The sequence below is a fragment of the Dipodomys ordii genome, unplaced genomic scaffold (assembly GCF_000151885.1).
Source record: "Dipodomys ordii isolate 6190 unplaced genomic scaffold, Dord_2.0 Scaffold18, whole genome shotgun sequence".
NCBI classification, from domain to species: Eukaryota; Metazoa; Chordata; class Mammalia; order Rodentia; family Heteromyidae; genus Dipodomys; species Dipodomys ordii.
This window is the reverse complement of record NW_012267234.1, coordinates 20,141,149-20,155,548: the sequence shown is the minus strand read 5'-3', so window position 1 is coordinate 20,155,548 and position 14,400 is coordinate 20,141,149. Positions and strand designations below refer to the sequence as shown.

At 50.5% G+C, this 14,400-nt stretch overlaps 1 protein-coding gene across 2 annotated transcripts in view; it reads right to left on the bottom strand.

The window, feature by feature from the left end:
* Window positions 1-14,400, bottom strand: part of Zc3h18 (zinc finger CCCH-type containing 18) — a 56,906-nt gene that overhangs the window by 22,384 nt on the left and 20,122 nt on the right. The window contains exons 2-7 of one of the 2 annotated variants that reach the window (XM_013012946.1): window positions 12,156-12,767; window positions 7,495-7,579; window positions 6,702-6,773; window positions 2,427-2,575; window positions 1,514-1,606; window positions 369-526 (exon numbers count right to left, since the gene is read on the bottom strand). In XM_013012946.1, the coding sequence (XP_012868400.1) occupies window positions 369-526; window positions 1,514-1,606; window positions 2,427-2,575; window positions 6,702-6,773; window positions 7,495-7,579; window positions 12,156-12,755 (1,157 nt within the window). In that variant the 5' untranslated portion in view covers window positions 12,756-12,767. The remainder of the gene's footprint in view (window positions 1-368; window positions 527-1,513; window positions 1,607-2,426; window positions 2,576-6,701; window positions 6,774-7,494; window positions 7,580-12,155; window positions 12,768-14,400) is intronic. The other variant, XM_013012947.1, reaches the window with a different exon arrangement.

Here is a 14,400-nt window from a genome sequence, read left to right as displayed (position 1 = left end):
AAAAAAAAAAAAAAAAGATAAATAAGAAGCTGAGATCTAAGAATTGTAATTTGAAGCCAGCCTGATCAGGAAATTTCATGACTCATCTCCAATTAACCACCGCCAAAAAAATAAAAGAACTGTGGCTCAAGTGGCAGAGTGCTAGCCTTAAACAAAGAAGCCAGGGACAGCACCCAGGCCCTGAATTCAAGCCTTGGGATCCAAAACAAACAAACAAACAAAAAAATAGTCAAAAACAAAAAAAAACTTTTTTTTTTTTTTAAAAGGGTGAGGGTATGTCTCAGAAGAACACCTGCCCAGCAAGCAAGCCAAGTTCAAACTCTAGATTGAGGGGAGAAAAAGCAGGGAGAAACAAGAGCATTCCTTACTCGCTATCTCTGACATCTCTTGGAACCCGAGAATTCCAGTCTCGGAAAACTTCATTTTCTTTGTCAAATTCCCGTTCATCTTCACCAATGGTCACCGTGAACCTTTTCTCTTCAAAATCAGGCTCCTGTTCTTTCCGAATGGTTGCTTTTTTTAAAACCTACCAAGAGTTGAGCAGAGTCACGGTTAGGAACACAGGGCACCTGACAGACTGATGATTGAGCTCATCTGGGAAGAGAAGCAGGATGCCTCAAGGAGTTAATGGTGATGAGCACCAAGCAGAGTCACAGCTGACATCTCAGAGGGCAGCAGGCAAGGGCTGTGTCTGCACCGTCCCGGGGACACACACTTAGGGCACCTCATACACACCAAGGCTGTGTATGAGGAGAAAATGGCTCTACCTGCAAGATGCAGGTCAGGGGCCAGATGAGGAGGGGAGGGGCCTGGAGCTTGGTAGGGGCTGGGCTTTGACCACAACTGGATACATCAGGGGCCTACAGGGAGGGGAGACCCTGTAGGGTAGCAGGGGTTGGGTTCTGACTGCAAGTTGGCTGTCAAGGGCCTGATGGGGCAAGGGTGGGAGGAAGGCCCTATGGGGGTTCAGGGTCATCTCAGGCTGTTGGGAGAGTCCTGTGGGGTTCAGGGTCATCTCAGGCTGTTGGGAGAGTCCTGTGGGGTTCAGGGTCATCTCAGGCTGTTGGGAGAGTCCTGTGGGGTTCAGGGTGGTCTCAGGCTGTTGGGAGAGTCCTGTGGGGTTCAGGGTGGTCTCAGGCTGTTGGGAGAGTCCTGTGGGGTGTCAGGACCATCTCAGGCTGTTGGGGAGAGTCCTGTGGGGTGTCAGGGTCATCTCAAGTGGTTGGGGGGCCCTGTAGGATGTCAGAGTCACCTCAGGCTGTTGGGAAGGTGGCTAAATATGATGCCTTGTCTTCTGGCCTACCTTGGCACTTAAAGATGGTGGGCCTGTGCCCTGGGATGGGCCACCCTAGAGACTGCCTGCTTTGCAGCTAGTCAGACATTATTTCCCATTCTCCATATCAGACCTCCCTTTGACTCTTTCTGGATTAAAGATTCCCCAGGAGCACCGTGGTGGGAAGGGTGCCCAGAGAGTGTACTACTCCAGGGCTTCCCCAGGGTGTGTGACGCTGACCTCTTTTGCATGCCGGAGTCCTCGCTCCCAGGCGCTCTCTGTTGGGGGTTCTGGAGGAGGTGGAGGCAAAATTTCATCAACTACTGGCCCACCCTATTAAAAAATGAAAAGGGAAATGTTGAGAAAGCAAGCCAAACGTTCTATAAAGAAATGGTAGGACTGGGAACACGGCTCAAGTGGTAGAGCAACTGCTTAGCAAGTGTTAAGGTCCCAAGTTCAAATCCCAACACACAAAAACAAATGTGGTAAAGGCTCACACCTATAATCCTAGCTATTTAGGAGATGGACATTGGGAAGACTGAGGCCAGCCTAGACAAAAAAAAAAAAAAAAATAGTTCCCAAGACCCAATTTCAACCAATAAAAAGTTGGGTACAGTGGCCTGCACCTGCCATCCTAGCTCTGCAGAAAATATAAACAGAAGAATCATTGTCTGACATACACTGGAGACCCTATTCCAAAAGTAACCAAAACATGAGCGGGCTGAACTGGGGGAAAGTGAAGGGGTGACATTGTCCAAAAAAAGGAATATCCTTGTTAACTGAGTTATGAAATGGTAATTCCCTGTATGACACACCTTGCTAGTAATAAAATTATATTTTAAAAAGTTATGAAAATAGAGCTACAGGTGTGGCTCAAGTTGTAGAGCACCTGCCTAGCAAGCAAGCAGGCATGAGGCCCTGACTTCACACCAAGTATTGCTTAATAAAAAAGAAAGAAGACACAGGAACCAAGCATCCACTAAAATGCAAGCTGGTCCCAGGCCCCACATGCCCCAGACAGCTGAGCTTCTGCTGGGGGCCAGCAGCTCCTTGACTCTTCTCAGGCCAAAGAAAATTTCTGCACAAAGACTATGAATTTGTTTGACACAGCTCAGACATCCAGCTTGCTGATAACGAGATGGTATGCACTCACCCAAGGATTGGCAGGCATCAGTGGATGAGGTCCAAGAGGCGGGGCACCGTTAGGTGGGAATGGGTCTGCTTTGGTGATGAGGGAGTAGTTTCCCTTGTCATTCACTCCAGGGTGTATAAACCTACAATTCATTCCCCAGGTGCAGTTCCCTACAGAAACAAAAGCCAGGGCAGCAAGGTCACTGGGAGCACAACAGCGCAGGGTGGCAGCCGGGTGCGTGGCCACACGCTGAGGGCCTGCCATGTCTCACAGCCTGGGTAAGGCGCAGGGCCAGGACTGCCCCACGTCCTCCCGTCTTGGGACTTCCAGGGTGGGCAGGGCAGGGCAGGGCCAGGCCTGGCCCAGCCAGGACCTTCTGAGAGACAGCACCCTACACGAGGGCTCCCGCTGGGTACTGGGCTCCTTGGCCAGTCACTCTGTAGAGTCCTTCCTTGTGTGCAGGCTCCGTATCTTAAGATGTCACCACTCCCTACACATGACAAGGTATCGGCATAGCACTGACACTGGGTGAGGCATCGTAGGAACATCCCCCACGGACAAGAGGACATGCACCAAGTCTGTGCAAACGCGGTGCCCTTTTACAGCAGGGACTTGAGATTGTGTGATCTGAGGGCATTCTGGAATGAATTCCCCATGGAGGCTAAAGGACAAATGCATGCAGCAGCAACTATCCAGTCAGAGTTTCACAGGCCCCAGGCTCAGAGCAGTCTGCACTGTAGCCTCCAGGCAATTCTGCCTCAGATCACACACACACACACACACGCACACGCACACACACGCGATACATATATCACCAATAATTATAAAAATGGGCTTTTAACTTTGCTTACAAGTAACTTATCTCCAACAGGAAACTAGTTTTTTTTGGTTTTTTTGCCAGTCCTGGGCTTGAACTCAGGGCACTGTCCACAAGCTTCTTTTTGTTCAAGGCAAGCACTCTACCCCTAAGCCACCTTCCCAGGCCCATTCCCACTCGACTTCTCAGTAGGATACAAGTCGTCTTATCAATAAATGCACACCTGTTTTTTACAATCCTGAATTTGTTTTTCAGCTGGGCATTGGTTCATGCCTGTAATCCTAGCTATTCTGGAGGCTGAGAACTGAGGATCAGCATCAGAAACCAGAATGGACAGGAAAGTTCAACAGACCCTCATCTCCAATTAACCACAAAAAAGCCGGAAGTGGCACTGGGGCTCAAGTAGTAGAGAGCTAGCCTTGATCAAAAGAGCCTAGTCCCTTAGTTCAAGCCCCTGGACCACAAGAAAAAAAAAAAAGACCCTTCTGAATAGCTAGGATTACAGGTATGAGCTGGCCTAGCTCACTTCATGACCTAACTCTCAAAATATTCATGTAACATTCAATGTTGCTTGTGTAACTGTAAGAAAAGTTGGTAAGTATTCATGACACAAATTATACAATTACACAAACAGTTAATATTGTAAATATTGTGATAGTTTTAGCTACAATTTTAAAAAATGTTCAAGCCTGTAATCCTAACTACTCAGGAGGCTGAGATCTGCGTATCATGGTTCAAAACCAGCTCAGGCAGGAACAGTCTGTGAGATTATCTCCAATCAGCAAAAAGCCATACGTGGTTGAGAAACAGCTTTGAGCAAAAAAAACTCAGGGATAGTGTCAAGGCCCTAAATTTAAGCCTCACAATGGACGAAAATGGCACCTACGCCCCTGAGTTCAAAGTCCAGAATTGTGGCACGTGCACGCACGCGCGCGCGCACACACACACACACACACACAGTATCTGTGTTGTCATGTTTTCATTGTGGTCAATTCTGAGGCAAAAACATAAGTGGTCAGAAAACTTGTACTGGCTCTCATTTTTGAAGATTCTAAGGCCCACTGGGCTCCATTACTTTGGCCCTAGATGAGGCACCTATCTTGAGATTTTCTGCTCAAGGCTAGCACTCTACCTCTTGGGCCAAGGTTCTACTTCTACTTCTGGCTCTTTGGTGGCTACCTGAAGGTAAGAATCTAACCATCTTTCTTGCCCTGGCTGGCTTTGAACCACGATCCTCAGATCTTAATCTCCTGAGTAGCTAGGATTACAGGCGTGCACCACCAATGCCCAGCTTAGTTAGCTACCCAACTCTTAAAAAGATTTTTCATTTTTGGTCTGAGACCAAGACTTAAACTCAGTATCTGGTGTTTTTACTCATCGGCTAGCATTCTACCAACTGAGCCATGCTTCCAACCCCAAAAAGGATGTTAAAACTGAGACATAAGTCACCATACAATATAAAATGCTTTGTTTAAAGTGTACAACTCAGTGCACTTCAATAGTGCATCAATATCAGAACACTCCAACACCTACAGAAACACTACTCAACTTTGATCAGCTCCTACCTTCAGCCTGGGCAAGTAAGGAGTCTACTTTCTGTCTCTGTGGATTTGTTCTGGACATTTCATAGAAATGGAATCCTCCACAGAGGCTTTGTGTGCCTGGCTTCCCTCCATGTTTCCTAGGTTCATCCGCACTGTGTTTTCTTGGGTGCCATTCCTTCTCTGGCTAACCGGTTCACTATATGGAAGAACATTTTGTTTATCCCCTCATCAGATTCCAGGCATCTGGGTTGTTTCTTATTTTTGCTATTGTGAACCAGGCTGCTATAAGCATCACTGCACAAGTCTGTGGAGACATTTCATGGCTCCCAGACAAGACCTAGAGGTAGAATTACTGGGTCACAGAGTAACTCTATCCTTTACCTTTGAGGAACTGCCCGTTTTGCAAAATGGCTGCACCAATTCACCTTCCCACTAGCAGTGTTTCAATTCCATATGTCCCATGTCTTTGCCAAAGGAACACACTATTTCTTAAACCCATTGTTCCTTAACCAATTCACTTTAATTTCACATCAAGCTTATATTCTGGAGGTAAGATGCAACTACATCCAAATGTGTTTCTCCTAAGCAAAAGCAGGACACATTATAGAACATTGAAAAGGGAGAATTGAAGAGGGAAAAAAAACGTAGTCACTGTATTCTATGAAGAGGCTAAGAGGACAAGGTTCTGATGCTTGACACAAGCTACAGACCATGTCCAGTTAAGTGGCAGACACTGCACCGGCCTCTCCTTCAGACTGCTAATGCCAAGCTCCCTAGGCCACACTCAAAGAAGCTAGAGCCCAGCAGGTACTCTGTCAGGCCCTGCCCCCATCCACCTACCCAGCAAAAAGGCCAGGGAGCCCAGGCTCCTGTTCGTGTGTGTGCAGTATCCCCCAGGAATTCAGTGTCTGGTTTTAGGGATGACCGCACTTTGATCTGTTTTGTGCTTCTGCTGTTGAAATTCTGAGGCCTAGTTCAGCAGGGTGAGCCCCCAGCTTCTGGACAGCGCCTCCAGGCAGGGAGGGCCACTTCTGTCTCTTGCAGGGGCTACTGTGTGCACATCTGACCAGCAAGCTAACCTTCTAGCACACTGGGGACCCCAGCACTGTGCACTGCTCTCAGAGCAGTGCTGATCTGAAGGAACTGCAGACTGCATGTGTTTATGTGTGGATTTCTATGTCCCTTCAACGTAGAAATCCGAGACACTCAGGTTTGTAACTTTTCTGAGCCACTCACATTTAAAAGAAGAAAGATGGAACACTGACTGCTCTGGACTCTTTTTTTTTTGTCAGTTGTGGGGCTTGAACTCTGGGCCTGGGCGCTGTCCCTCAGCTCTTCAACTCAAGGCGAGAGCTCTACCACTTGAGCTACAGCGCCACTTCCGGTTTTCTGGTGGTTTATTGGAGATAGGAATCTCACAGTCTCTCCTGCCCGGGCTGGCTTTGAACCGGGATCCTCAGATCTCAGCCTCCTGAGTAGCTAGGATTACAGGTGTGAGCCACCAGCGCCCGGCTGCTCTGGATTCTTAAGGTGGCTGTGAGATTGTCACATGAGCCCAGCCACCTGCACACTGGGCCCTTGTCACACCACGTTTCCCAGGTAAGCCAGCCATAGGCATGTGGATCGCTCGTGACTGAAGGCGGCGACCCTGGCAGGGCTCTCATGAGCCCTCCATCAGGATGCGCGGCTCCCTGTCCGCAGGACGGGACTCCACCACCTGCAGAACTTCCTGCTCCTCAAGTGCACCACCCCGGCCTCAGCCTGCGTCTCCTGCACTGCTTGCTTGCTCGGGGCCTCGGAGGAGGCTCCTACACAACAGCTCCGCCCCACAAGCCCCCTTCCTTGCCACGTCCCAGCAATCCAGATCCAGGAGGAAGAAGTCTGGCCCCTGGAGCAGAGAATTTTAAGGAGAGAGTGAATACAGGGTATTTGTACCTTTAACCTGGCCTCTGAGTGGTATGGAATTTGGTATTGGTGGAAGAGGAGTGAACAGTGGTGTCACAACACCTGGAAGAGAAGTACAGGAAGCTCTTGTGAACTTTAGACTGCAGGCAGGCCAGTCAGCGAGCAGCGTCATCTACGGGCAAGAGGAACACATGTCCCCACCTGTCCACGGAGAAGGCTCCATTACAGGACACCCAGATGGCTGCGTACACCGAAGAGCCCCTCACAGAATGGAAAGCTCATTTCCGCTTCTGCGTCCCACAACTTCCACAAAACAAAATGCCTTACCACCATCACACAAAAGGGTTACACTAGGTGTTAACATGGGGGCCATTCAGATTTTTAGCAAGATGTACCAAGCTGCTCTTGGCTGCTACTGCTTAACACACAGTGCTTTTCACAGATTATCTGTGCCCTTACAATCTTCCCCTTGCTGTTTTCAAGTCTTTGCAAATGAAGGGCGTGCTCCTGACCCACCCAGCGGAGAGAGCTCTTGCAGAGGCAGGTGAAATGCTGACTTTGGCAGGCAGCATCTGGTCACTCAGGAGAGTGACCGCTATGCTGCTGCAGCACGGGTCTACCGTAAGCAATGGGCCTGGAACCACGGCACGAAAGCAGCCAGGCTGGCTCCCCTCAGTCTTTATGGGTCTATTAATAGTTTATCACAAACTCTCAAAGTCTGGCCCCAAGAACAGCTGTACATAGTACACGGCCGGGGGGGCTAAGCCACCACCACACTGAGGCCAGGGAAGGGCTGAGGCCACATGGCTGTGCAGACGATTACCTTTCATGAAGAATCGGCAGGTGGGGCGAGGCCTCACCTTCCTGTCACTGGGGTCCTTCACTTCGCCTTCTTCAAGGTCGTCATCCTGGAACAGAGGACAGCCGCCTTAACAAGGTGGGCATCATCTACCCTCTGCTACCTTCGCCAAGCTGCAAAGAGCAGAATCAGGTGTGGGAACTTGGACACGTTCCCCAAGATGTCCCGGCCTCTCACAGTTCTCATCAATCCCCCCCTCCCCCCCCGCCCAACCTCAGGTACAAGCTCCAGGCTGTGTGCAAAGACACTGTGCAAACACTCTGGGCTACACAAGAGCTTGACTAAGAAGGGTTTTATCTACCACCTCCTCTCGCCCCAATACTTCCCTCCTAGTTTTGTAGGTTATAGGGCTTAAACTTAGGGCCTGGGCACTGTCCCTGAGATTTTTTGCTCAAGGCTTGCAATCTCCCCCTCTGAGCCACAGCTCTATTTTCCATTTTCTGGTGGTTAATGGTAGACAAGAGTCTCACTACAGGCACCAGTAATCCTGGCTACTCAGGCGGCTGAGATCTAAGGATTCCAGTTTGAAGCCAGCCCAGGCAGGAAAGTCTGTGAGACTCTTCAATTAGCCACCAGAAAACCAGATGTAGAGTTGTGTGGCTCAAAGTGGTAGAGGGCTAGCCTTGAGCAAAAAAGATCAGGGATGGCACTTAGACCCTGAGTTCAAGTCCCATGACCACAAAAGAAAAAAAAAGGTCTCACAGGGGGGGGGTGTCAGTTGTAGGGCTTGAACTCTGGGCCTGGGCGCTGTCCCTCAGCTCTTCAGCTCAAGGTGAGAGCTCTACCACTTGAGCCACAGAGCCACTTCTGGTTTTCTGGTGGTTAATTGGAGATAAGAGTCTCACGGACTTTCCTACCCGGGCTGGCTTTGAACTGCAATCCTCAGATCTCAGTCTCCTGAGGAGCTAGGATCACAAGCATGAACCACTGACTCCCAGCTGTTTTTTGAGCTGATTCTGAAAGTAAAACGGACCAGGCCAAGAGCCTGCTGGGGAGCCTCAAGAACACCTGCTGGGCTCCCTCTGCATCTGAGCAATGCTCCTGAAGACAACTCTGGGACACAGTGTACACATGCCAGCAGGACTTCCAGGAAAGTGCCCAGGATGTGCACTTGGGGAGATGCAGAGATCCAGCAGGATGACAAGTTTGGAACTGACCCTGAGAGCAGGGAAAACACCAGAGCCAGCAGGACCTGGCATTCTCCCACACAGCTGACAGTCTGACGGGCACTTACAAGGTGGCACCGCCACTTGGGGCGCCCGCTGAACACTAGAGGTTCTCTGCGGCTCCACGGGCCTCCACTCTAGCATGCTCCAAAGCAAGTGGGGTTAACCGGGCCGAAGTCCTGGTCTAGGAGTGGTGTGCTCGGGGAAGGGGCCAGAGAAGCAGAAGACACCTCCACGAAGGAGCCAGTCAGCTGAGGCTGTCAAGAGCCAGCATGGACTGGGCAGATGGCATGACCCGCAGAGAAGCGACATTCAGGCCAACAGGCAAAGGATGAGAAGCCAGTGGTAGCACACAGGGCCTCTCGGGGTGAGCACTCACTGTCCTGGAGTCAGCAGGCTCTCCTGAGTTGAAACCACCATCCACAAGGGACAAGCCCTGCTCTGCCCTTCGTGTCCTCAGGCCTGGACTCTGGCAAGGGGTCCTGAGCTGCATCCAAGAGCACAGGGGTGCTGTGGACCTGCAGTGCACCTGAGCCTGAAGGCGGGGCTTTTAGCAACATGCTGCTCCCTGCAAGGTTGCAGCCACACAAGAGCATATCATGCAGGGCAAGCAGAACACACAGTCAGCCCATAGTCTTTTCACACATTCTGTTTCTAGGGGAAATCAACAGCCTAAGACCACAGGCTGGACAAGTGCTAGCAGGATTCAACCAGTCTCCTCCATCTACATCTCAATGCACTGGACCCTAAGGGTGACCCTTGCCCTATTTTGAACTTAATTAGCCGTAAGACCAACTCAACAGCAGAGACAGGAAGGGCTACAACGGGCTCTCCTAACTACAAAGGGACACCCAGCACCAGGCAGAGCTTTCTCTTCAGAACACCAAAAGTCCAACACAGCCCACAGCCCACCCAACAGATGAACTGAATGTCACAGCATCTTTCCTGGTGGTGTGGGGGCAGTGTTCAGTACTACAATCCGAGCCACTGGTTTTGGGGACAGGGCCTCTCCTCTCACCAGGGCGCATGCTCGTGCCCTCCTTTAAGTGGGGAACCACAGGCACATGGCCGTCCACCTTCCCTCTGTGGAGACCGAATGACTCCTCACATGTTTCCGCCTAGGCTGTCCTGACCCCGCAGCCCCCCCCCCCCCGCCCCCGGTCTCAGCCTTTATTGTGGCTTGTGATGACAGAAATGTCCGACTGTGCCAGTTATGAGTTGAAAAGAAATCTTCTGAATTTCTCTGCCCAAGTTGGCCTTGGGCTGTGACACCCAGCCAACTAGCTTGGTTACAGGTATTAGCTACAGGCACCACCGGGCTTGCATCTTCTCTCTCTGCTAATCCTTGGATGGACGGAAAGTTCCCCACAGTGGAAGCACAAATGGCAACAAGGAAACCTAAATACAAAGTCCTTTGTAAGGTCATGCTGTCATTAGCTTAGGAGACCACTTCCTGCACTAAGTAGTGAGGAGACAAAAGATCTAAAGTTCTACGTTTATAGCTACACATGCTCCCAAAGTCCTGCTCTTCAGCCCGTAAGCACCATCTGCACTCCTTCTAACCACCCTGCGTGGTAGGAGCACACTCAGTACATGTTATTGGCTGTAAAAAATTTTTTTGGGGGGTCGTGGGTCTTGAACTCTGAGCCTGGGCGCTGTCCCTCAGCTCTTTAGCTCAAAGTGAGTGCTCTACCACTTGAGCCACAGCACCACTTCCAGGTTTTTTTTTTTGGTCGGTTGTGGGGTTGAACTCTGGGCCTGGGCACTGTCCCTCAGCTCTTCAGCTCAAGGCGAGCGCTCTACCACTTGGGCCACAGCGCCACTTCCGGTTTTCTGGTGGTTTATTGGAGATAGGAGTCTCACGGTCACTCCTGCCTGGGCTGGCCTTGAACCGTGACCCTCAGATCTCAGCCTCCTGAGTAGCTAGGATTACAGGCATGAGCCACCAGCGCCCCGGCCACTTCCAGTTTTCTGGTGGTTAATTGGAAATGAGTCTCACAGACTTTCTTGCCTGGGCTGGATTACAGGAGGGAGTCATCAGTGCCCAGTGTAAAATTGTTTTTGAGACAGGGTTTCACTATATAGTCCAGGTTGGTCTTCAACTTGTTACCTTCTTGGCTGCCAGTGCTGACCACACTGGCTAAGGTGCAGAGTGTATCTTAGACCAGGTGAATGAAAACCACCTTGCTGCTGGAGAGGATATACACCATGGACCCAGAGTCATAAATCCAACCAGGGATCTCCCTGATCCAATGTATCTTTGAGATACTGAACATCTTTCACCGAAACGACACAGATGTGCACCTAAGACACCTCAGTGTTGTGTGCCAGTCATAAAGCTTGAACTCAGACCTGAATACTGTCCCTGAGCTTCTTTTGCTTAAGGCTAGCACTCTACTAGAACCACAGCTCTACTTCTAGACTTTTGGTAACTAATTGAAGATAAGAGTCTCAAAGGAGGGTCTGGGAAGGTGGCTCAGTGGTAGAGCGCTTGCCTTGCATGCCTGAGGCCCTGGGTTCGATTCCTCAGCACCACATAAGCAAAAAGAAATAAGCCGGAAGTGGTGCTGTGGCTCAAGTGGTAGAGTGCTAGCCTTGAGCTGAAGGACAGCGCCCAGGCCCAGAGTTCAGGCCCCACAACCGGACCCAAAAACAAAACAAACAAACAGACTCAAAGGACTTTTCTGCCTAGGCTTGGAACCCCAATCTTCATATCTAAGCCTACTGAGTAGCTAGGATTACAGGCATGAACTACCAGCTCCCAGCCTGATCTTTTTCTTGTTAACTGGAAGATAAAGAGTCCTTGATCCTCAGATCTCAGTCTCCAGAGCAGGAAGGATTACAGGCATGACCCATGGTAACCACCTTGGCTCTCCTTACTTATCTCCTTCGGGTTTTACAGTTCCGAAAAGTACTGTCTAGAACTTCAGGCTGTTTCTTCAAAAAAACAAAATGGGCTGGAAATGCGGTTTAGTGGTAGAGTGCTCGCCTAGCATGCATAAAGCCCTGGGTTTGATTCCTCAGTACCACACACACAGAAAAGGCCAGAAGTGCTGCTGTGGCTCAAGTGGTAGTGTGCTCACTTGCCTTGAGCAAAAGAAGCTCAGGGGCAGCGCCCAGGCCCTGAGTTCAAACCCAGGACTGGGGACAAAAAAGTCCTGATGCAAGTTTTTAAGACTCACCTGCTATGAAAAGCCAACCTACCAAATCTGTATCCCAGACTGCAGGAAACTGTCCACAGGAACCCTGTGGGCTCCTGACAGGCTGTCTGCACAGGCCTAGTCCTCATTCTCCATTTCATGCTTCCCCTCTGCCTAGCACAGGTCTTGTTTCCTGCAGGCAGGCCTGTCCCACCACGGCCCGTTTCTGGAACGAGGGAGCCCAAACCCATGGAGAGCTGCTCCGCGCAGTCCTGCTGGAGGGCAGGGGGCTTGCTGGCGCTGACTTCATCATACTCACATCTATCTCCCCGTCGTCAATCTCCCCATCGTCGTCCTCTTTTTTTTTCTCCTTGGCAGCTTCCGTGAGGGGTTCCTTTTCTCCCACGTTTTGGACGCCAGGCTTGGCCTCCTCTCCAGGAGCACCATCCCCCTTTTCCTCATCCTCCTCGGCCCCGGCCTTCTCGGTCTCATCATCCTGGGTGGTGGGAGCCGGCTCTTCGGGGACCTCCTCATCATAGTCCAGCTCGTGCTCATCCAGCTCCCTGGTCACAGAGGAGGCTTCGTCCCTGAGATCACTTGTCTGGTCTTCCTCGCCATCATCTGCCTCCTCTTCACACGGAGAACCCGGTGGGCCCCTGTTTAACTCATGAGCCTCAGAGTCTGGGTCCTGGGACTTGGGCTCACTGGCTCGGTCCTCCTCGTCGGAGCGGTTCTCCCCTTCCTGGCTCTGTACCCTGGCCACGTTCTCCTCATCCTCCAAATCAGAAGCCCTCCCCCCTGTCCCGTCCAAGTCCTGGTCAGAGCCGCTCTCCCTCAGTATGTCATCATCTGAGAGTGCCCGCTGTTCTTCTTCTTCTGGGGAGTGAGGGTCCCGTTCAGGGCTCTCGGCCACATCCATTAGTACCCAGTTCTACAAAAGAAACACAAAACAGACTCACAGCATGGCAAGGTGGAGAGCAAGCCAGGTCCGTTTTCCTGGCACACACCCTCAGCCCTGAGAAGATGGGACCACTGTATTTGGCCGGCACAGCTCCTCCCAAAAAGCTACACACCATCCTCAAGAAAGACAGGCTGAAATTCTACTGCCTGCAGTTGGACTCTCAACACATGGCATGGTACGTGCCTCCTGTCCTTGAAACCTGGCAGACACAGCTCCGCACAGCCCTTCTCTCACTTGTAGCCTGTATACAGTAACAGAAGTGACGGCCAGGGACAGTTACTCGGATTCCGAGTAAAGTACTTTTGACAGTATAATTCTGTATATGGAATAGACAGAAAAATGGAAGGTCAATGTCTGGGGTCATCCTGAGAAGACTAAGGCAGAGTGAGTGGCGTCTGGGTTCAGAGCTCATAGCACTGGCCACCCTTCCCAGGGTATGGGCTCCCGCCACTTCCTCAGCCTTCACCACCTCACTGCAGCTGGACACAAACCCTCCAGCGGAGCCGGACAGGGCTGGGGCCTAGCGACACACCAGAGCCCAAACCACTGTGCCCACACAGGTATTTGTTGCAGGAAATTTTACACATTGTATGCTGCTGTAACAGAGAATCATTTCTGGAAATTGCATTTCTATTTGTTTTTTCTGTCGGTCGTGGGCTTGAACTCTGGGCCTGGCTCCTGGCTCATTCTGTTTTTATGCTGCAGATTCAATTGTCGAGTAAACGTTTTCTGGTTTTCCACTTCAACAACTCATAGAAAGCACACTGGTCAGCTATATGTATAATCTCAACACCTGAGAGGCTGAGGCAGCAAGTCTGAGACCAGCTTGGGCTACGTACCCACACCTATTAAAACCACTGGAAGAAAGCTGGGCTCTGGTGGTTCATACCCATAACCCTACCTACTCAGAATCTGAGATCTGAGGATCATGGTTCAAAGCCAGCCCGAGCGGGAAAGTCTACGAGACTCTTTATCTCCAATTAACCACCAGAAAACAGGAAGTGGTGCTGTGGTTCAAGTGATAGAGTGCTCACCTTAAGCTGAAGAGTTCCATACCCAGGCCTAGAGTTCAAGTCCACAACTGACAAACAAACAAATCAGAAGAGTAGAAAGAAATAGAAGGGATAGGGGAGAATTTTGACCCATTTGTTTTAAAGGAAGACCACCTCGGGTGGGCTCAGAGTATGTGGAGCTGGAAGTTGTGTCTGCCAGCAAGCAGGGCAGCATGTCACAAAAGAGCTTACTACCTAGGGACAGGTTCAGTGTTCATGCTGGGAGAATGCCTAGAATTTTATTTAAACAAGGTATGCCAGCTTGTTGCGGGATGCTCACACTATAATCCTACTAACTAAGGAAGCTGAGATCTATGGATTGAGGGTCAAAGCTAGCCTAGGTGGACAAATCTGAGACTCTTACCTCCAACTAATCAGCCAGCAGAAAGCCAGAATTAGAGGTATCGCTCAAGAGCTAGAAGGCCAGCCAGGAGCAAAAAAGCTGACCGACAGTGTGAGACCTTGAGTTCAAGCCCCAGTACCAACACACACACACACACACACACACACACACACACACACACACACACACACACAAGCTGACCGACAGT